Source organism: Chaetodon auriga, chromosome 3 (assembly GCF_051107435.1).
Source record: "Chaetodon auriga isolate fChaAug3 chromosome 3, fChaAug3.hap1, whole genome shotgun sequence".
NCBI classification, from domain to species: Eukaryota; Metazoa; Chordata; class Actinopteri; order Chaetodontiformes; family Chaetodontidae; genus Chaetodon; species Chaetodon auriga.
In genome coordinates, this window is record NC_135076.1 from 23,781,401 (window position 1) to 23,805,229 (window position 23,829).

The window sequence follows — 23,829 nt, forward strand, 5'->3', positions numbered from 1 at the left end:
GAGGCAGAGTGGGAAAAAAACAACAGGAGAGGGAAGAAACACTGGGGCCATGGAGGAGGAGGAGGAGGAGGAGGAGGAGGAGGAGGGAAGAGTTAAAAAAGGAAATTATAGAGATTGTGATATAGAAAAAGACACTAATATACAAGAAAAGGGAAAGAGGAGGTGTAGTTTTGGGTTGACAAGGTTTGAGTAAGGTTGCAGGTGCAGCAGCGTTATGTGCCTCTCCTCTCGCTCCCTCCCTCCATCCCATCTTCGGTGCCAGGGCGTTGGTGCAGAGGCTAAATCAATCACCTCCCTGCCCTCCTTCCCTCCATCCCTCCATCCACACTTTGTGCTGACATAGTGGGTGTACTTTTTCACATCACCGTAGGACGACACAGAGAAGACCCGACACATTTGAGAAAGAGCGACGCCACAGTCGTTGGTTAAACATCACTATCATTTTAATAATAGTAAAAGATAAAATGTTACTTAATATAAGTTACTGCAGTTTTTAAATAGCCAGAACCGCGAGTCATACAGAAGCAAGTTCTGTGTAGATTCATACAATAATAGTCTGAGTGCGTTCAGTGTGTGTGTGTGTGTGCGTGTGTGTGTGTGTGTGTGTGTGTGTGTGTGTGTGTGTGTTCATGTGTGCGTGTGTAGGCATGTGTAAAGCCAAAGATGAGAGACTAGAAAGAGGAGAGCTACTGTAAGTCAGACAACCAAGATTATAGACCGGTGATTGTTACCAGGCAGTGTGTGTGTGTGTGTGTGTGTGTGTGTGTGTGTGCGTCCTATATAATATAGGTCAGAGACCCCCAGGTGCATTGCTGCTCATTGTGGTGTTTGTTTGTGTCTGTCTGTGTGCGTGCACATGGTGTAATGTATAGAAAGTGTGTCATGTTCATGTAATTATGAAACATCTGTCTCTAACCCTCTCGTGACCTCTGACCTCTGCGTCTCTCTCCGCTAGTCACAATCAGGACGTGTTGAAAAAGGCGCTTGTTGTCACTTCTCACACCTGATACTGGTTTACTGAAATCACCGCCGTCCACTGAAACCTTTTAAACTGCAGCGTAAAAGCATGAACAAGAACTAAGACTTCAGTTCTGGCTCATTTGCAGAAATGTTTAGCTAATAAATATAGAATAATATAAATACTGTCTTCACTTCAAGTTTTAATCGTACTATGTTGACTTTTCTAGGATGGACCTCTAGTCTGACAATTATTATTTTCTCCTTTTAACTACCTACTGACTGGCCTGCTTCGCACACAGTCTGCTCAGCGTCTACTGAAAGAAACGTCTCTTTTGAGTTAAAGTCTTTCTCCTCATTAACTCAAGATTATCAGTATGAAAAGAAAATTCCAGTATTTTCCAACCTGGGTCTTATTCTCAGGATTGTGGCCATTCTGACTTAAATTTTGGACTCACCAAGACAGCCCATCGTTAGCTGCAAAAGCTGATGAGCTGCTTTCTGTTTTATGTAAACTTCAAGCTTATTTGAGCGGCTTCGTTTAGTTGGAGGTTCCTCCTGCTTGGTCTGATATGTTTTTTTGTCCCGAATACAACAGAAGTGGTGGATTAGCACGATAGATTAGCCACACTGACCACAACTATGACCCATTTTGCTAAATACCAGAACTTCCCTTTAAGTCTCATTATCAGCCTTTCTGGCATGTCTTGCTTATTGAGTCCTTTATGGTGCAACCATCTAGTGAGTCCCTGCTCTTCTCTTCTCAGCCATTCAAGGGCAAGCAAGCAGAGGGAATCCTGCTGACAGCCACACTCTCCTCTGCACACAATGTCATCTACAGAAAGGCTTTTATGCTCGAAAGTGTGTGTGTATGTGTGTGTTTGTGTGTGTATAAGCTCTCAAAGTGGGGTCACGCTGAAAGTGATGCATAAACAGTTGTTGAGTTTTGACTCTTCACCTCTCCTGCTTCTATTTGAATATTCCACACATGTGATTTTCACCCAGACAAATGAGGTGGGAGCGTGCTCTCAACTACAACTTTGTCCACGGCGGACCCCGATTAATGGCGAGTACAGAGGATGTGGGGGAAGGAGGATCTACAGACGTGAACTGGTCCAAAAAGGAAGGATCCACAAAGAAGAAAATACTCGTCTTTAGCCCTGGAAGGCTGTTTTGTGCTGCGTGTGTGTGTGCAATGATGGGATGTATTATTGACTTATTGCATTAGATGGTCTCTGTGCTTCATGCTCACGCTCTAACATCGCCCTCAGAGAAATAACGGGATCAGACCGAGCACACAAACTCAAGCGCACACCCACACACACACACTCACCAACACACAGCAACGGTTGTGTGATCACAAAATGTTTTGTCTCTGGCATTGCTATTGTGCTTCTGGGGTTTTGTGTTCTTCGCACTATACATTTTCCATTTCTGTCTGTCTGTCTGTCTGTGTCCGTCTGTCTGTCCGCTATCCTTCCTATTTCCCTTAAAAAAAGAGGCTCCAGAAGCTCCAGAGCTGTAAGATCCAGCAGGCAGAGTTTGGAGGGCCGTGTGAAGGATTAGAGCCTGCTCTCTGCCAGTGGAGTGGCTGAGCAGTTGGCAGCACAACTGAAACGGAGGGAAGGCGGGAGCGGAAAGAAAGGGAAAGTGGAAGGGTGGAGTGCTGTGAGCCAAGCAGGTGGGAGCGGGGTGTGAGGACAGATAAAGAGGGGAAAGAAAAGTTGTCAGGCGAGAGAAAACATTCATGTGTGCATTCACTGAAGTCATCTGGGAGCCTCTGCTTCCTGCTCTAAGCCCCTGTCCCGATCCCACCGCCCGCTGTTTGTGTATGCGTATGATTTTCTGTTGTGCGATCAGGAGGTCAACTCTTTGAGAAATGCAGAGCCCCACATGACAGGCAGGTTGCGTCCAATAGACAGAAAATCGATCATGTGAGTGGACGTCGCTGCGCTCAAAGATTACTGAGGTCCGAGTTCGGTTTCTCTTTGCACTCTGTGTGTTGTGTCAGACAATCTCAGTGGCTCCCAGATTGCCCTTTTCATCCTCTCAGATTGGAGGTTATCTGTGAAACTGAACCTCAACAAGCTACTGGAGCAAAATGCGCGCACACACAGACACACACACACACACACATACAGACACACACACATCTAACTGCATACACAAACAGAGTAGAGATAGACTATCAACGGACTGCACTTAAAGTTAGAGTCTTTAAAGTCCAACTGAAATTAGTTTGGATCTTCACTCTCTTTTACAACATGCAGATCTGCTCTGTAAACACTTCTGTGGTTAAGGTCTGGTTAGGTTCTGACACAACAATCACTTGGTTATGCTTAGGAAAAGATCACGTTTTGACTAAAAATGCATGGGTTTATAACCACAAATATGGCTGGAAGATATCCCAACATCTTGTTTAAAATATTGGGTTTTGACATAAGACTGCTGCTTTCTAGCTGTCTTGCCTGGCTGTCACACCACCCCCATCCCCTCCTCCTCCTCCTCATTACAAACTGTGCTCATTAACGTATACCAGTAATCTGAACTATGTCACTTTAATACCTATTGTAGAAACATTGATATGATATGCATGAAGGGTACAAATTTAACATCTCTGTGGTTTGCAGAAACACACACTTTCAACTTTTTATTCATCCAACCAGGCTGCTTTCCTGCTAAAGCCTCCTTATTATCTAACTTTAAAAAATGGACAAACATCTTGTCCTGCACCTCAGCTTGTTGAACAAGCAACCAAACAAACATTCGTTGGGGAAAAGTGCACTGGCAGCATCAGTTTGCAGGCTAAAAAATGAGCTGCTCAGCTGCAGCATCTTAAACACCATATAAATGTAGCTGCAACGATCACCTCCGTAGTTAGACGTTGGTGTGGTTCTTACTCTACAACATAAGGTCTGTCCATGATACGTAGGCTGCAGCACAAGCTAGTGTGGCCTCTTGTTCCCTTGCCGGGGCTCAGCCTGCCAACGGCAGTCAACACAGACACTGACACACCCCTCCAGCTGTCTACTACAAAAATGTTTGAGTCAATGTGATTTCAGTTGGACTTTAAGATTTTTCAATACCACAGCAAACACTCTGAATATCTTCACAACAGAAGAATAACCGCTGTATCTGTTTGCAGTGCAGCCAAACAAATGAATGTTGTTATAATGAAGAAGCTGGTCAATAATAATTGCAACCTTCACGATAAAAGCCACCCTGTGTTTCAGTAGTTTAATGTGAGCTAGCAGCAGAGGGAAATATTCAGTTAGCGTTAGCAGTGGCTCAGACACAGCTCTGACATGAGGTTAAGAGAGTGAGGCTGATGTCAATGGGATAAAACTGCGCTGTATTACATGCATGGACCATTTTTCCTGTGAAACTCTTGTGCTTAGGTAGGCAACCTGAATGGCGGACTCTACCACTAACAGGGAAATCAATGTAGAGGAACAATTACAGACCATAAAATGTATGAAAAACAGGGTGTAATTTCATGAAAATCCCAATGATTAGAACTTTAAGCTGATGAACTGATCACTGTTAACACCCCGAATAAATGCATTTGATCCGAGACTCATTATTAGCACTTACTTTATGTGTAAAATAACAAATGTTTTGAGACGATTAAAAGATTTCCAGTACTTGTGGTATAAAAATTCTTTCAATATTTAACGGAGTAGTTTTTATACATGTTAGACTTCCTGTTCTGCTGCAGCACAAGAATCCACTTTCTCAGTATTAACAAGTCTTAGAAAACTACTTTCATCCATTCATCATCCTCATGTTCTTTATTGCTTATGATTCGTGATGTACAAAACTAAACAGAACTCTAAAAGAAAGAAGACAAAGAAAATACATAATATACTGTACATCAGCAGGTATATTGGAATCCGTATCAATATCAGACATCCCATATTGGATCAACGCACACACACACACACACACACACACACACACACACACACACACACACACACACACAGTGAGGTTTGTTCGATCTCTGCAGGCCTGCAGCTCGAACACTGAGCCAACACTGTGATCTCTAATCAGTGAGCTAATCGTGTTTCCTTCCCAGTGTAATAATGTATGAATGTACCAGACATGCATACACACACATAACCACACACGCACACACACACACACACACACACACACACACACACGTGTCAAGAGATGACAAGAGGAGGGGAGAAACTACAAAGCGGGCCCTCCCTCTTATTCATCACTTGCTTATGCCAGCCACATCCATAACGCCGCCCTCGGCAATGATTTTCTCAACAACAGCAAGTCGATTTTTTTGAACTCCTCAGCCTTTACTCTGCTCTCCTGCGGGCACAAATAATAGCTGCAGTGACTCCGCGAAACAAAAGTCCCCACAAATTCACACCTTATGCAAATGTTCCATTTCACTGGCAAACACGTTGTATATATCAGAGTCCAGGCACTGTAAATATCTCTCTATACAACGTTTAGCCCCCTCAGACATCATTACAACCTCAGGCGCCTCCTACACACATGCACACACCAAAACACAAGCTCTCTTCTTCTTAGATCAGGGATATTTTTACTCTGTCCTGTGTTCTGTCCTGTGACGAGTTAACGCCAGGATAGCGCCCCACAAACATACGCACTCCTCTCATCCTTGCACGCTGACTGACCTCCCCTGTCCTCTGACCCACTGCTGGTGAAGGCCTGACACAATGTCTGCTCTATATTTGTCAGCAATGTAAAACTGACATTCAGCCGAGCGAAACAGCCTCTCCATCCAAACAGGAAGCGCTGCGTTTAAGGACAAGCTCAGGTATGTAGCGGTGAGGTCATGCTCTTGCAAGTGAAATGTCCTTTTATGAGTGTGACATCACATCAGAGGGATTGACACCAGCGATCTGCAGGCTGTCTAAAGCCTGTAGGTCTCCAAGCATCCCCTTGAACAAATGATCTGATAATGACAGCCCAAAGATTTAACGGATAAATTACAGGTCCTGGTGTGTGTGTTTGCATGTGTGTGGCTGCATTGTGTGAAAGCTGATGACAGTGTCAGATTGAGGATGGAGGGGAGGATAAGAGGATGTAGTGATGCATGGTAAGAGAGACCAAAACAGGAGTGTTAATGTTCTCAGGCCCACAGCTCTGACTTTAGCTGTGCCCTTGAGATTTACTGTGCATGTGGGCCAGTATGTGTGTGTGTGAGTGTGTGCGTGAGAGAGAGAAATATTGAGTGAGGAAGTGTGTGTCTGTGAAGATGTGCTTCATCAGGCTGCGGTGTGACAGATTTTGATCACAAATTACCCTCCTATAGTTAAAAAAAATCTATACTCTGCATCCACATAAAGATACTGTCACCGCATAAACATACATGCATGTAAGCACAAACACACACACACACACACACACACACACACACACACACACACACACACACACACTCTGCCAAGCCCTCCAGAGAGTTATCATTTAACCATGCCCATTCATCCGGGGCATTTGGAGCCACTCTGCTCGGAAAATGAATAAAAGCTCGACTATCAATCAGTCTTTCAATACAGCTGCAGCAAGTGCATCAATCAGGATGAATGCCTGCTTCTGATGTTGACCCCGCTCTTTCTCCACCCCACCTCTATCCACAGTTTGTCGTTTATCATCTCTAAATCGTCCCGTGACAGGGCGGAAGCGGAGCAGGATGGAGGAAGAAGAGTTTGGATCAGTCTGGGCTCATGAATCACTCATCCACGCTGCTCACAGAGATGCTCTTTGATCGCTCTGCCCCACTTTAACGCACATACACAGTCACGCATACACGAATACACACACACCACTACCACTCCAGAGGCCCACTTCCACACTGACAGCTGATCTATAGACTGCAGCCTGTATGTGCACAACTGTACAATGAAGGCAACCAAGCGAGGATTCCAGTCACATAGTGTAGAGTCATCGTTAGCTACACGGACGACTCCATCACCCTGACGCTGTCTTCATGTGCAGCCACAACGAACCTGCCCCACTTCTGCAACTACAGAGGACTGAGAACCTACCGCAGATGAGCTCGCGGCACAGGAAAGCATACACACACAGAAACATGAAGATAAACACATGTACAGCACACACAAGATACGATGCAGTCACAGAGTGTCGCTATAGGGAGACGCCTTCCGCACATCGTTCCAGGGGAATGAGCTTAAAACCGAAGTTAACACCAGGCTGAGAAGCAGCGTTTCACTTCTCTTTCTTGTTGAACATGTCCGGTCTGTCAGTAACTGTGTTTCCATCCACCTGTTTTTATGTGCATTTCCCTTTTGTGCATAAGAAAACCTGACTGAAAGTTACACTTGCTGCTATATTGATTCAAAGAAAATGCAAACAGACTTAGCAAATAAATCATGAAGTACATGCCGCGTGTGGCTTAAATGTCCACTGAAGCTTCCACTCCAGTGGAGAGATGAAAAGTTGCCGCAGACGACAAACATCAGATCTGTGTGGAGACGGTAACGTCCCTCAAATGAGCCTAAAACAAACATAGATGCCAGATTTCCATCACGTTTTGCATCGTTTGACATTCAACTGATGCTCTTCTAATTACATCATCTTGTTGCACCCTCTTCTTCTGTTTGACGGCACCCGACTGAAATTAGTGCCACCAGCGGTTCATCTCTACGCACTTAACTCCTAATATTCACATAAGAGTAGTGGATGGAAACATGCATTAATTTGCATTTTCTTTTGCAGGTTTTCTGGAAATTCCTGTTAAAATTTGGACGGAAACTTGACTACTGATGGGTGTGGTCAGAAATGTGCTCTGCTGTACCAGTAGCCACACCCAGCAGTGATGTCACGGTGTACTGACGCACCCCAGAGTACACAACCACATCACTGCAGTGAGGTAAAAATCCACTGCACGTAAGCAAGATCAAGCTGCTCTTTGAGGTTACCCTGTGGAGTTTTCTTATCAGCAGAGACAATTATGTTTACATTCAGACTTTATCGCATAAAATTGTGTCCTTGAGACCTACAAAAGTGCCAAACGCATTTTCCTTTTTGTTAAATTTTCTGAAACCTATATCCATGTTTCCTTGTTACCTTCGACTGTTAATCAGACCAACAGCATGAAACCACCAGGAAAATGTACTGTGTCGCTCGTGCATGTAGACAGAGCACGACACACAAACAAAATGGGGACCCGTTGATGAAAACATTGCTCCACAGTGCCACTAGTGGTTAAAACTTCCACAGGGTGCCTTTAAACTTCAAAACTCAAGTTAATCACCAGCAGCTTATCAGCAGCAGGAGAGCCAAGTCTCCAGTCTTTGTTCCATAACAGTGAGATGGAGACGAAGTTCATTCTTAGTTTTTACATTCAAATGCTTTGATCATATCCCGAACTGTTTCTGGACAGATTCTGTCTAAAGGAGACAACAGCGACTGTTCACTACTTCAAGTGAGTTGCCTTAAGGCATTCAGGAAAATCACATCTTAATACTGAAATGTACTAGTTTTCCCTTTTTATTGTAGCAGAGATAAGGCATCACTCTCTTTGTGACCCCCAGTACCTTCGTATGAGTATTAATGTACTGTGTGTGTGTGTGTGCGTGTGTGTGCATGTGCGTGTGTGTGTGTGTGTGTGTTGCTCACATGTCTTGTTATAATCATCATTTACAGAATGTTACCCAAGAGCGCTTCATGTAGTAAGCAGGTACATCCACCCACTCAGAGAAACCAGCTGCTCCTTAGAGTATCTGTGCTGAGCCGTGTGTGTGTGTGTGTGTGTGTGTGTGTGTGTGTGTGTGTGAGTCGTTGTGTTTATGGGGGTTATTGCTCTCAATAATCTCAGAGGTCATTCTGTACTCCTGAAGTGAAGGCATAGTCATCCTTATTGCTGTCTCTGTCTGTCTCTCTTTCTCTCACACAGACACACACACACACACACACACACACACACACACACACACTCACACACACTTTCTGTCCAATATGGTGAAGAGCGTCTTGCGATTTCTAAGTCTGTAACAAAGAGAGACAGTCAGATCTTGGTTCGTTGCAGAGCCTTTGGTCTCAGAGTCCTCTCGTCACTTCTGGTTCTTCCTCTGTCTTTTTCTCTCTCACGTCATCCCTCCTCACGTTCAGACTGTCACACCTGCATGCCGGGCTTGCTCAGATCCCCGTTCCCCTGGTTCCCTCCTCCTCCGCCTCCTCCTCCTCCTCCTCCGCCCATCCCTCCCCTATCGTCCTCGTCGTCGCTGTCCAGCTCCTCGCTCTTCCTCTTGCTGTAGCGCTCGTACAGCACCATGAGCACGCCCATCACCCAGGCCGACACCGTGCCGGCCGAGAAGATGACGAAGCCGATGGCGATGAAGAAGAGGTAGTCCCAGTAGCCCAGGCCTTGGTGGCAGTCTGCCCGCAGCTGCATGCCGACCTCCGCCAACCGCTGGCCCGCCAGCTCTGGGGGATTGTGGCAAACTGTCTGGCCCTCATCTGGAGGTGAAGGAGAGAAAGAGGGAGTGGAGATGTGAGGAGATTAATGAGGAAAGATGTAGTATAAAAGAGAGGAAAGGCAGAGAATAATCAGCATATATGGTGTATAGATGAAGGGCAGAGCATCAGGAGAGAGAAAAAAATTTAATTACTCCAGAGAAAAAGGTGCACAATGAACAAAAGCCAGGACACAGACACACGCGCAAACAGCCGCTAACAATGCAGCGATAACCTTTGTGATAAATGGTCCCGAGAGACTCCACAGTGCTACTCCTCTGAGTAATGTAGGTCTTTGGTGTCTAGGACATGGCAACATTATTATGCTGCGCACACACGCTCACACACATGCACAGAAAGGTGACTAGACTTGACTGCGAGCCTCTGACACCCTCCCACCCCCTCATGCACATCGTTACACACTAACGAATCACTCTACAGCAGCGGAGAGATAAGGAGGCGAGTGTTTTCCCTGACAGAAACATCTGCCGCTCATAATGAGGAATATGATAATCAGCTGGGAGGACTTCAGACCGCACAGGGAGGAAGAAACACTGGCACATGTGAAGTTTATTTATGGCGTTTGATGCTTCGCCACAGAGAGGTCGAAGGTCAGGGTCGGCTGAGGAACCTGGCCGGGCTTCGTAACGCTTCAGCTGTGCTTTTCATGCCCTGCTGCATGTTTTCATTCTGCTACAGTGACTTTGCAGCATTTGCATATACAGTACCCTCACGTATATTAATTAGTATGAATGCAGAATGTTAAGGAGAGGGCCTCGCTCTGTATGTATCTAATGTTGTGATCAGTGAGAGGAGAGCAGGATACAGCGTGCGCCGCTTTCTATCAGCTCATCTCTCGTTACAAGCTAATTCCCATGCTCCTTCGCTCCCACCCTCCCTGCATGCTTAATTGCGCTTGTGCTCCCCGAAAAGAAGAAGAGGGGAAGTTTTTCAAGCTGGGAACAATGAGAGAGATGAGATAGCCCAAAGAGACGAGAGGAAAGGCGAACAAGTGCAAAGACAGGAGGAACGATTTTGGAGGTGTCTGCAAAGGGAGGTACAGATGGAGGGAGTCTGACCTCAGATGATGAGAGAAAAGAGTGAACTGTATCTGGCTGCAGTCCTGTCCGCTGATGGATTATTGCTGTTAACAGTGTTAATTAAACTGCACTCACCTACCAATAAAGGCAAAGGTCTGAACATGGAGATGAGCGATGAGGGGAGGATGGCGAGAATAGTCGGATGTGATCTATGCTTCGACTACTTGCCAGGGCTTCGCCGGAACAGCAGCAGCTCGAGGGTAAAAGCAGGAGCCAAAGTTGTGAAAGGATGGCTTACGAAAGCACGGCCTCAGAGCCCACTTTGGTGTCTGTACTTCCTGTACACATAATACAAATTGACTTAAATCCCTCCTCACAATTTCTTAAGCACTTTATTCTCCTAATATCCAGTGTAACCCTAAACTAACCCAGACAGATTAGTCAGGTGATTATTAGATTACTAGACTGTCTGAAAGGGTTAAAAATACTCATTCAACCAAACCTGGTGTTTTGGGAAGGTTTTTACAAGCCTGCAGAGAAAAACAAACCTGCAGGGGTTTGATAAGGTTCTCGATCAATACTTAACGATCGCCTCAGCGGGGGGCTTTGTCTCAGGCTTGAGGAGACACGTCCTGCTGATACCGTGTGATGACATGATGGTGCACGTACGAACGTCCTGAGAGGTTATAACAGGTCAGGATTATGCAAAGCGAGTGGATCAGGGAGCGGTTTTAGTGCGTTTGCATTGGTTTCAGAAATAGCATGCGAGGCCAGAGTGTTCGGTGACAGAGTTAGCAGAGAACATCATGGTGGTCGGTGATTAGTGCTACTGTACAGACGAACTGAGGGCGAACCAGGAGACGCATGTAACACACTCAGCAGACGCATCTTACACCAGTTCTGACTGCGCCTCAGTACGAGGAAGGACATGCAGAGGCTTCCCCAAACTGTCATTTTATATCCTCCCTCTCCTCGTCTCCGCTCACTTTCTCTTTCTGCCTTTCAGCACAAAAGAGGCACAAAATATTATTCCATCGTGCGCGTAGGAGGCCATAACCAAATCATACACAGGTATCATTATGCAGCAGTGAGCTTCAGCAATGGGACTCATGGATGAACCGTTGGAGGTGTAAAAATGAGGCAGGTGCTTTCCTCTGTTTAATGTGGAAATGCTCTTTTGTTTCTCCTTTTTGGAAAGAGTAATCAAAAGTATCGGAGAGCGGTAGCATGAATCACTCCCCGGCTGTGTTTATCAGCAGGGAGGTCTCTCCTATCACCGGCAGCATCCATGTAAGAGTTTGGACTTGCATTAACAGGCTTTATTGGCGCTTCATGGATTGTTCTCCACCACTGGGAGAGTCAGACGAGGCCTTATTTTGATGAGCGGTTGAAATTAATGTTGGAAATCGCCTCTTTGGGATCTCACAAAGGAAGAGTGGTCAAAACTTTAAACCTCTTTAAAGAAGGAAATGTGCTAGGGAGTAAATATTCAAGTTCTATAGTGAAATTTTGTTTTTTTTTTATTTGTATCAGGTACTTCTATTCATTCACATTCCTGTTATCTGCTCTTCAATGAATCACTGTATGTTGTCGTCCTGAATAATTTTATTTACAACCCCGATTCCAAAAAAGTTTTGACGCTGTGTAAACGTTTCAAACAAGTTGGGACAGGAGCAGCTAAAGACTCGGGGAGCTGAGGAATGATCCAAAAAGGCTCAGTTGTTCACGAGCGAGGATGGAGCGAGGTTCTGCACTTTGTGAACACATGATTGGATAATGGAGATCAATACATGGGCTCAGGGACACTTTGTAAAACTTGTCAGTAAACACAGTTTTTTTTTGTTTGTTTTTACAAATGTTTTTGTTTATGTTTCACAGAGTCCCAACTTTTCTGGAATCAGGGGTGAATGATGGAAAATGCTGAATTACAGTGAACTTCCTTCTCTTTTTTCATTTCCCTCACGACTCTCCCTATTTATTTTCCTCTTTTCTCTCCTCTCTGTGGGGCCCATCACTTCACATGGCCGTCCCTCCGTCACTCTGTCACCATCTGTGGGCTGGCTAGCAGATCTGCTCAGTCTCATTACACTGCCAAGCTTGCCTCAAGCCAGGTGTGAGGATTTCTTCCTGTGCGTGTGCGTGCAGCGATGTTGCTGTCTGTTACCTCTTCCTCTGTAACATTCATGGATGCTGGAACAGTGAGCTGCAGTCAGGGACTGTTCAAACACACACACACACAACAGCAAACAGGCCCCTCGGGGTATTTGGGCCTCATCTGTCCTTCCTCAGTCACTTTTCCCCGTGACTTGCAACAGTTCAGACTTTGTACACAGTTCTTGGCTGCGTGTTACGGCTGTCTGGTCTCCTCTCAAAGAAAGGCGTGACGAAAGCCAAGACAAATCTCTAAAACAGCATTCAGCTGGGATTTGGCAGGTGGAGATGAAGTTTTAAAAGTAATTTAAGCCCAGGTAAAAAAAATAATCATGATCTTTAACACTCTTCTTCGCTCCTCTTGTAGACCCATTTTGAACCTTCACCTCGAGCCTGGGATGCCCCAAACTGATATTGTGGAATAAAGATGCTCTGTAACAAAACCTCCCCTCATATCTACATTTGGCATTTTTAACACAAACACATCACTGATGGACTTTTGCTTGTCAATGTCAAAACAATACAACCTCTTTTGTTTATACCGCAGAGCCATAAGTTTGGGTTAAGTGAGAGCTGTGCAGCCGAATCATGTGTGCAAACATATATGTCAGATCCAAACTTTGCAGATGATAATGAGGAAAATATATGAGGTATGAGGTTTCTTTGTCGACCGCGGAGGGAAAATGCCTCTGAATTTAATGCTGCATATACATTTTTCCAGAACCCACAAACGTCAGCGGCTGCGCTTTCGAGATAATTCGTGACTGCCTTTTATAATCAGAGATAAGAGAAAATAATTTGAGTATTACAGGAGAACGCAGGAAAAGGTGTCAGCCGGGATGATTCACTCTCTGTTCAGTCTCACTTCACCGTCTGTTTCTTTGTCACTCAGTGTTTTCTCACTCATCCCGTCAGTTAGGCGGGGAAAACACTCAGACATCATTCTGGCAGAATGCCCTTGACATTTTCAGTGTTTGTCCCTGTTTTTTCACCGGCCTGATTTCTTTCACCGACTGGTGTCTTCAGTAATGTATGCCTTGGCACTTTTATTGAGGGATGATTATTTTCCTGCATTATAATATCTGAGGTCTGACATTTAAGGAATTCAAATTTCCTGCAGCTCATAACCTTGTAACTGACCGACTGCAGTTTCATGACTGTTTGAGCTAACGGAGCGGCAAAAGCACTAAGGTCTGCTTATGAGGCACTTGTTCAAATATGCTATCTGATTTAAAAGCATCCAGTTTTAAAAAAAATAAATAAATCTATCTTTAAAATGTGTCCTAAAGGGTGCAAACTTTTTGGACAGGTCTAGGCCTGCATGTGCCAACTTGAGCTAAAATTGACCCTTATTCCAACTTGCCCTAGCACTTATCCTATTAATACTGCCTACAGAGAGTTTAAACTCTAATAAACTTCCTTCAGGTCTTTGCATGTGCAGCCCACGTAATTTTATTACATAGGTACCAATTTAGAAGGAGACAAAAACCTCAGGAACTAAATCATGGGACAGTTTCAGGTTAGACAGTGTGTGTTTTCATGTATTTGAGTAAGAAAGAGATAGAGATGTGTGTGTCCTCTTTGTTCCTGCAGAGTGGCTTGAACGTGCAGTGTAATCCCTGTAGTTTCACTACAGAGGCTGCAGCCTCTAAGAATTCCCACGTTTGCATGCATGCTGCACTGCAGTTTCTATTTCCCTCCACCTTAAACAAGCCGTGGCAGGGAAATCCTGCAGCATAAGATGGATGCAGGATGGCTCCACACTCTGCTCTCTTATGATGAGGTAGTCTGGCCTGAACATTAAATCTTTGGCCACAAATTTATTCTCTTGGCCTGCACTTAGATGCTGTCATTCTGTAGCAGGGTGTCAAGATGTCACTGTTGTCTCACCCTGCTTTGTCCTCCATCAACAGGACAGGAAGCACAGTGTGGCCGTCACCTGTCTGTTACTGTGCTAAGACCCATCTTGTCTCTGCTGTGCATGGCATGATGTCACTGTGTTATGGTAATATTACCAGAGCTCTGGTCAGTGTGACACTATGCAGGCCATGTTGTGAAGTATGCCATGACCGGACAGAAAGGCCTGCGGCTCCATGACACACCGCGGGCCAGGAGTTATAAAGACAAAAATAGTACTGGAGGAAACAAACATCAGTAATCAGAGGAATATACAGACCTTACTTAAGCCTCAACAGAGAAGATACAAGCATGCACAGACACTCAGACATGACACACAAGCAGAGCTTTCCAGGAAATGAATGAGGATGTTTTTTTCTATCTTATCTAAAAGAGAATACACAAGTAAGCAATCCACTGAGCACAAGTGTTTATGTGTGTGCATACATCTGTAAGATTTGTGTGTGTGTGCGTGAGTTGCCACCGCAGCGGTGCGATACAGTCTCCGTGTCAAATCATCAGCTGGATGGTTTCCAAGCTCAGCACTGACACAGTGACAGAGAGCAGGGCTTATCACCTCCCCGGAGGAGGGGCTAGTGCAGGGGCGAGATGCCACTGAAAAACATCGCTGACTCCTTCGTGAACTTCACTCTGTTTTCCTCCGACTCCTTCCCTCCCGTCTCTGCCGCTCGACACATAAAAGAGCAACGAGGGGCGGAATAGCAATCATTTTTCAGGCTTTTCGGACTACGCCGCACATGCAAAACACACCCGTAGACGCCTGTGGTCTCCACAGTTGTGAAAAAAACATGCTGAATTTATGTATCTGACACACATGCATGTATGCAGCATGTTGGCATTGCACACACGCTGATGATCAGAGCCCTGTGGTGTTAACCTGCGAGGCAGAGAGCCTGTCCTGTGAACTGGGAGCAGAGCTATTTATAAGCAGATTAATTATGCCAATGCATATGGTAATCAGTGTTGTTGTGGTCTCATATAGAGGGGGAGGCGAAAGCTGGAGACACAAGCATCCCCTCAATCACAGGGAATTAACCAAAGCCTTCAAGACTACACAGCATGCTTTACGCATCGTAGTATTTATACAAACAAATAAAGGGATCAGCCTTTAACCATCCGTCCTGCTGAGGTGTCCCTGTTTCTCTGTCCCTAGGAGCTCCAGTGCAGGCGCTCTGCGGCCGACCTTGACCTCTGACCTCCCTGTGGAAGCTGGCGACTGAAAATAGGATCTGAGGTATTATTTATGAGTACATATGATCAGAATGAGTAATTATGCCCTCACGCTCGCTGCTGAGAGAGGCTAGTAAGCATTTCTTTTGTGTTTTACAGGTGAGAAGATGTGTGGAAGTTGAGGTGTAGAGACTAACTTCAGCTCTTCATGAAAAAACGCAGCTTTCACTTTCAATCGAATGAAGCCAGTGTCACGATGCAGCGCTCTTCTCCCGGCTTTGGCAAGAGTTTCGCTCTCCTACTATATCATATTGTTCATTAATCTGATTGGTTGAAGGTAGCCCATCATAGCCAGTGATAGACAGATGGTTCATCCAATCACATGCCAAGTTTTTTTTTTAAAGAACTGGCCCCTTTCCAAACAGTTTGCATGGATGACTTCCCAGATGGTGCGTCAGGTTTCACCCCTGCAGCCTCGTGTGTTGTTTCAATGCAGAGCTGATTCTGGTCTTTTTAGGCTCCTCGTTAAACTGACAGTTATGTGTTAAATGTCTGCATTTCAGATTCCAACAAAATGTGGAAATATGACTTTTGCATCAAGTGCATGAAGTTATTTTCAGTTTCGTGGACACTGAAACTGAAATTCAGTCTCCAGTATCCCCTATTTGAACTTCAAAATGTGTATTTTAACATAGTGTTTGTCTCATTTTAGGGTTTATGTTTGTGAATTATTGATGTGATAATTGTCTCAGGTGTTTAATTGGCTGACCTTTTGATTAGCTGTGGCAGCCGGTGGTTTTAACATGATGTTGTTGTTTCATCTTGTGAATTTGATACCTGACAAAGGTCCATGACTGAAACATAATAGAGTCAGTTCTGACAGTGTCCGGGAATTCAGCCTTCAACCCACTCACATGATTTCATTTTTCACCTGTCTACCAGGTGAGCATGAGTCAGCATGACAAATAAAAGGTTGAAACTATGGTTATAAAAAAGTGGACGTTTCACAAATTCACAAAGTTGGCTGTGACATAAGAGGTAAGAGTTTTTGGGTGCTGCCTCTCACAGTGAAGCTCAAGTATCTCACCGTTTAGCCAGCTAAACGCATCACACTGGGGTTGGCTAAGACTAAGAATAGCTGACCTTTTCTCCATCACATCCACTAGGGCTGAATAACACACGCCTTCTCACTCCTCTCCTCTCAAATACGGCATTAGTCAGATTACCACCATCCTCTTTTCCATCATTTCTCCATATGATCCCTTCTTCCTCTGGCAGAGAGAGTGAAGGTCAGATAGCAACAGCTCTCTCTCTCTCTCCTCTTCCCTTTATCGCCTTTCTTATCAGCCTTTATCACCTCCCACTTTTCATTCCCGCTCTGGCACGTTAGCATTCATTCTCCCTTCGTGCCTGCCCTTCAGCCTTTATCACTCCACTTCCCTCTTCTTCTTCTTCTTTCACATCCTTCCATTTCTCTCAGTTTAGCTCTGTTATCTTCGCACTCTCCTCTCTTTCTTTTTTCCAATTTTATTCTCTTGGCTTGAATATCGGTTTGGACGCAAACACAGAGGCTCGCACACCTGAGCTGCCTCCCCTCTGCGCCTCAGGTGATCACATCACAAACACACCCACACAAGCATCACATCAATCTTGGTTTCAAGCTCACAAATGCACAGAGACATAAAAATACATACAGGCTACACTACACAAGTAGGCCAGTTGAATTCGATATGCTTTTCCGCACCAGATGGGTCTGAGGAATCGTTCCAGCTGATAAATAATGTATCGTCTACCTGCATTAAATTGAATCGATGCCTCCTTGTCATAATGAATGTTTTAATGGATTTGAGTGACAGATCTGGGGCACAGACGATCGCTAACTCCTTTGTAGTCTGCCTGTTTTTTCTTTTCCCTCTCTGTTGTGAAGTCCGTCTTCATGTGTTTGCCCCGTTTTTCAGCCCTCTCTGTCTTATCTCATCTCTTTGTCCTCGACTCTTTAGTCACGCTACTTCATCCGGTCTCTCCTCTCATCTCATCTCTCAAGTAATCTAAGATTCACTTTCATTAAAGATAAATCCAGTTCAATTGGTGCAAAAAAAACGCACTTCTTTCGTTCATTCTTCTGCTCTCTGAACCCATCGACCTCTCTTTCTCTTTCTCTTTTTATGAATATTTAACTCTTGCCCAGCGCGTGGCCCCCCTGCCTTGGCTCTTTGCCTCAGGTCTCTGAGCTGTCCAGGGCACCAACCAGCAGCCAGTAATACTTTCCCAAACACTGGAGCCATAAAACCACCAACTCTGCCAGCCCAGGACAAGCCACTTACATTACGTGTATTTAGCTGAGGCACTTGTCAAAATCGACCTACAGTGAGTACAGTAGGTCGTTCAACAAGCCGAAATTCCATTACGACAAGACAGGAAAGGCAGGTGTATTCCCAGAGTACGGAGAATTGATGATAGAGAATGCTAATGTGTTCAGGACAGAGTGTAGGACAAATATGGGATGGACAAAATAAAGTGAAAACCTGATGGAAAAAGAAGAACTTTTACTCTAAACTTCGTCGGAGTAAACAAGCCGGGATCATGTAAGGCTGAATGCTAATGCAGCATTTATCTACAAGAAGCTCTGAGAATTGGCTTTGACATTCAAAGTGACATAAGACAATTAACAAAAGCCCATCGACGCCAGATCAGCTATTTCCAAACAAACTGCAAAATGCCAAAAAGCTAATATTTCATATCTTAGAGATCTTTAAATGTGCTAAACACAGACAAACAGTACGGACAAATACTGTGTGAATGAACAGCAGCCAGGCAGTTTACAAAGGCTGTTAGGAGACATACTACTCATATGACCGTCGCAGTCCGATATCAACTCTCTTTTAGCTCCGTTTTTGGTCTCCACCAACTTCTGAAGAAAATATGTGACTTCTTAGCTGCTAACTGCTCCACTTTGTTCACCAGCTAGTCGCTAACTGTGTCGGTAGGTAGTGTACGGTGGTAGTGTAGGCTGATCACTACCAAAGACCCCTTTCACATGTCATGTTTTATTACAAAAGACACGCAATTACAGTTAAGTTGAAGTGAAGATTTATTTGTTCTATTTCCTTTATATCTGCCACTTTTTATGACTTTTGCATTGATTTTCTTTACTGACCTTTTGAACTCCCACAAAAAAGTCTTTGATTTTGTTATTCCCTTGTAGGTCGGGGGGATGTTGCATAAAGCAGGAACGCAACCAGCAAACCAAGAGGCGCTGATCTCCACCAGCTCAGACACAATGTACTGAATGTCATGCAGAATATTTCCTCTCTGACTTTTCTTCTTGCATTTGCTAAAGAAACGTGTCCACTCCGTCTTTCACCTTCCCTGCTCCCTTCCTCCCTCTTGTCGCCTAAATTTCTTAAGGAGAGACACGATGTAAAATCACCTGCCAGCCTCGCTGCTTTCCTGAAGCCTCGCTTTGACTTTGGTGGCTGCCAGAGTCAAGTCATGTCAACCTTTCTCATGCCTGACACAAACAAAGGCAAACTCACTGAAACACAGGCAAACACTGACAAAAGACTGAAAAAGGAACAGGAAGTGAGTAGAAAATAACAATCAGGCACAAAGGCAAGATCAATACAATTAACGGCAGCAATATCAAAGGCTCCTGAACGAGTTAGTGTGTGAGGAGGCTGCACACACATACACATACACACACACACACACACACACACCTGATTCATATTAACACTGAGAGGTAGCGACAGCTGGATTCTCTATACGTTAGACTCACAGCCCTGCAGTCAGATCGGAGGGCATTCATAACCACACAAACACACTACACACACACACACACACACACACACACACACACACACACACACACACACACACACACTCACTTGACCCCATTCACTCTCTTAAACTGGTCACTGTGGTTGTTTACGAGTGCCCTATCGGCTCGTCAGTCTGAGAGACGGTGTGTGTGTGTGTATTTGTGTGCTTGAGGGCGCGCAGTCGTTTGGTCACATTTCTATCTGTTAAAGTCAAGCCTGATGTGGATTATAGCTGTAATTTCACGGTTATTAGTTGGAATTTTAACCAGTACAAGGATGTTGAAAACACAATAAGCCCAGCTGTGGGTGTGTTGTGTCACTTTCCGCTCGAAAGCCCTTCTCTTGTTGCAGCAATGTGTGTGTAAGGATAGCGCATTTGGTGAGATAAAAATGAGTGTGTGTGCGTGTGTGTGTGTGTGTGTGTGTGTGTGTGTGTGCCAGGTTTTGAGAGAAGGTGGATGACTACTTTAAGGAGCTGCCGTCGTCAAGTGGCGTTCCTCTCAAGCTCCTTTTCCCTTAATCTCATTCCTGTTTCCCACAGACCATGGCCTTAGGGTCTCTCCTAACCTCAGATCACACACTGACTCACACACACTTAAGTGGAGTGAGTCACTTGCATACACACACACACACACACACACACACGTACATGCTGTCCTTAATGGGAGCATAGGAGTCCAGCTTTTTTGAGCACCATCATTAACCATCTGGACTAAAGGGCTGAAGCATACGGTGGTGGGAGCGACAGCACACCCAGGTGCATGTGTGTGTGTGTGTGTGGCCGTGTGGCCGTGTGTGTGTGTGTGGCTATGTATTACTCATGTGGTGGTGACATAAATCTGTTTTCACAGTCACATTGTGGGGACTGTCCTTCCTTATGGGGACTTATGAAGACTTGGCTTAAGGTTAGGATAAGGGTTAGGGTTAGAGAAGTGCTTCCAGGAAATGAATGTAAGTCTATGTAATGTCCCCAAAAATGATGGAAACATGCCTTTGTGTGTGTGTGTGTGTGTGTGTGTGTGTGTGTGTGTGTGTCTGTGTGTGCAGACGGGAGCGGTTGCCAGAAAACAACAGGTACAAAAGGACACAATCCTCCTCTCATCATTATCTCTGCCTTCAGGACCCGAGAGACAATTGAGTGAGATCAATGGGATGCACACTGACAGCTATTATAAGCAAGGCCACACTGTAACGAGGCCTAACCTGGTCCACCTGCTTAGAGCTAAGCTCAATTAACATTTACGAGCAGAGATCATCTGGTCTTGCCCTCGCTGGAGAGGTCGCCAAGTCCATTGTTGGTGATTTCTTGGGTCGCTCTAATTCAATCCCCCGCTATTTAAGGAATGGACGGTTAAGGTGGCTGTGGCTCTCTGAGTGACTCTGACACAAATCTGCTGATTTGTCGAGGTAAACCTGAGACATTATTGAGACGTGAAGGGCGGTTTGAGGGGATTGCTTTGCAGAGAGGAGCCGGGGAAGAAATCTTCAGATTGCTCTGACTCTGAGGTCAAGCCATTAGCTCTGGAGTCTGAGTGTGTGTGCATGTGCCTTAGCAGAAGAGAGTGCACATGTGGAAGTGCTCATGGAAGCGTGTGTGTGCATGCATATCCACTACAGCTGCACACAACCGATTAGTTGTGAAATATGAAATTAATTGGCAGCTATGTTGATAATCAGTTTGAGTCATTTTTAAGGCAGAAGAAAGTAAATAATCTCTGACTCCAGCTTCTTAAATGTGAATGTTGTCTGTTTTTCTACTCCTATGACAGTAAACTGAATGTCTTTGGGTTGTGGACAAAACAAGATACTTGAAATCATCATCTCAGGCTTCATGAAACACTGATCCGACATTATTCACAATTTTCTGACATTTTATAGATTAAAAAAAAATAATCGATTCATCGAGAAAATCATCTGCAGATTAATTACCAGTGACGACAACTGTTAGTTTCAGCCCTAATATCCATAAAATATATGGAGAGGAATGGTGTAATAAGTAGCCCACCTTCAGGGACTAAATTGTCCAAGTGCCCACAATCAAATTATCTAAATGAGCTGATGTGACAGTAACAAATTATAAGACCTTGGAGCGTCTTTGGATTATTGTCTGTTTTTGCCAGGAAACTGGCCAGCAAGGGGATCCCCGCCCAGAACCAAACAAACATGAGACCACCTGCAAGAGGTCTGGCTGCTGCCAACTGAACAGGAATATGTGCTTACAGGGCTTTTTTATGGCAAAGGATGCAGACAGGATACGTTTTTATGATTATTATTATTTTAATGTGAGCTGCCATTCCAGAACAAGTTTTCAATGGTCATTTAAAAGGTAAATCATCCCTTTTGGCAATTAAGGTCACCCTCAATGTGTAAATGAGTGTGTTGGGATTGAAAACTGTGTGATGAACCTGTTTCAGACTCCATCCAGCCTCACCTTGGAACTTGAAGCCCTCTATCTGCACCCACAGGCAGAGGTCCTCCGTGTCACAGTCGCAGCTCCAGGGGTTGCCGCTGAGCCCCAGAGACCGCAGAGCGGGCAGAGCGATCAGGCTGCTGATGTTCAGGGCCGTCAGGTTGTTTCGGCTCACGTCCAGCACCTGCAGAGCCATGTTCTCCGAGAAGGCGTCCGGGTGGATCTCCCCCAGACTTGGGTTATCCGTCAGCCGGAGCATCACCAGAGACGCCAAGGGCCCGAAAGTCCGGTCCTCGATCTGCAGCAGGGTGTTGAACGACAAGTCCAGGTAGGCGAGTTTCCGCAAATTCCCGAAGGTGGACTCGGAGATCTCGGTCAAAGAGTTGTTGCTGCAGTCCAGATAGACCAGATCGGACAGGTAGTTGAGCTGCAGCGCCGGAAGGTCCCCGATGCGGTTGTTGGAGATGATGAGCTGCCGGGTGGCCAGGGGCAGGTCATTGGGGAACAGGGTGAGATCCTGCCCGGCGCACTGGACCACCAGCTGGTCATCGCACACGCATCGGTCTGGGCAGCCGGCTGTGAGAGCCGGGGAAGGGGTCACCCCCATCACGAAGATAAAGAGGAAGAGGAGTCGGAGGGACTGGGCGCTGGGCTCGGGCAGGAGACGCATGACGAGGCCGCCCAGAGCGTCATGAACTCGGGCTGAGCTGGACCAGGACTCCCCGGCGCTCTCCGGGCATCCTGCATGAGTCTGAGGAGCTGTGAGAGAGGCGAGATGGCTGCTCGGAGTGTCTGACTGTCGCTGCCTGAAAGCCTGGCTGCTGTTTATATCCAGCCTCTCTTTCTCTCTCAGAAATACTATCGGTCAGTCACTCACACGCACTCTGGCGCGCCACGCACGTCGCCAAAAGACATCATCTCAGAAGGTGACCGAGGGACGCGTTATCGCTCTGTGGGTGAGAATCGTGCAGCTTACCGGACTTTGTCCCGCCTCAGAAGACCACAGAACCAGTGACTGCTGTCGATCAGCCCCTCGGTGACTCATCTTTGTGAATTTCTTGTCGCCAGCGGAGTGCATTAATCACTTTCCAAACAAATGCCATGACCTGCGCAAAAATCCTCAATCCTGGATGTAGACTCCCCGAAATCTTCTCCGCGCCAACGCAGCCCGCTCACACGTGTCCTTGACTGTTTGAGTGTGTGTGTCTCTGTGTGTGCGCGGGGTCTGTGGTGCACCGCTGTCCAGCAGACGAGTTTCTCTCAGGAGCGCGATGGAAAGTGCGTCCTTCCACTGCGCTCAGACAGCTCTGTGTGGCTGTGGCTCTCTGCTGCGCTGTAGTGGTACTCTCCGCGCTCCCTCCCTCTCTGCCTCTCCATCCGCGCACTGCAGCTCCGCACACACCGGAGTGCTGTTTGTGTTGTGTTGTGTGTGTGTGTGTGTGTGTGTGTGTGTGTGTGTGTGTGTGTGTGTGTGTGTGTCAGCTGGCAATGATTAGATTTGCACTGTTGACGTCACCAGGTGTTGCTCTTGAGAAAACCAGACGTCCGGAGTCCAGCTTGTCCGTCCACAGAAACTCAGAGGAATAACAGGAAGATAGATCTCTCTATCTCTCTCTCTCCCTGCGCTCGCTTGCGCGTGCGTGCGTGCGTAAAAAACAAGTCAATCATCATCATGCCTGAAAGCAGCAGCCTCATAGCCATGCACAGATTTAACAGGCCTTATCTCATGTGGTCCAGTGGCTAATTTCTCCTCATTCCGTCCCCCCAGCGGCTTGTTGACAACATAATGCATTCAAATTGGATTGTGCGCGCTCAGTTATTAATTTTTAATTTTTTATTTTTTGGCAAAGGGCGCTAGAGTATTAATTTGGGAAGGAAGCGGAGTGGCACGTTCAGC

At 45.7% G+C, this 23,829-nt stretch overlaps 1 protein-coding gene across 1 annotated transcript; it reads right to left on the minus strand.

Moving 5' to 3' along the window:
• Positions 1–452: 452 nt before the first annotated feature.
• On the minus strand, positions 453–23,218 carry lrrc52 (leucine rich repeat containing 52). The gene is made up of 2 exons (XM_076727128.1): positions 21,954–23,218; positions 453–9,426 (listed from the first exon to the last, which is right to left on the minus strand). The coding sequence occupies exons 1-2, from the start codon at positions 22,600–22,602 to the stop codon at positions 9,083–9,085; spliced, it is 993 nt and encodes a 330-aa protein (XP_076583243.1). The 5' UTR covers positions 22,603–23,218; the 3' UTR covers positions 453–9,082.
• Between the last annotated feature and the right edge of the window lie 611 nt (positions 23,219–23,829).

Bases quoted from the DNA above. Each gene is read 5' to 3' on its own strand.
- lrrc52 (XM_076727128.1), bottom strand. From the start codon at position 22,602: ATGCGTCTCCTGCCCGAGCCCAGCGCCCAGTCCCTCCGACTCCTCTTC. The intron at 9,427-21,953 runs GTGAGGCTGGAT...CTTCACCTCCAG, and splicing joins AGAGGGCTTCAAGTTCCAAG to ATGAGGGCCAGACAGTTTGC.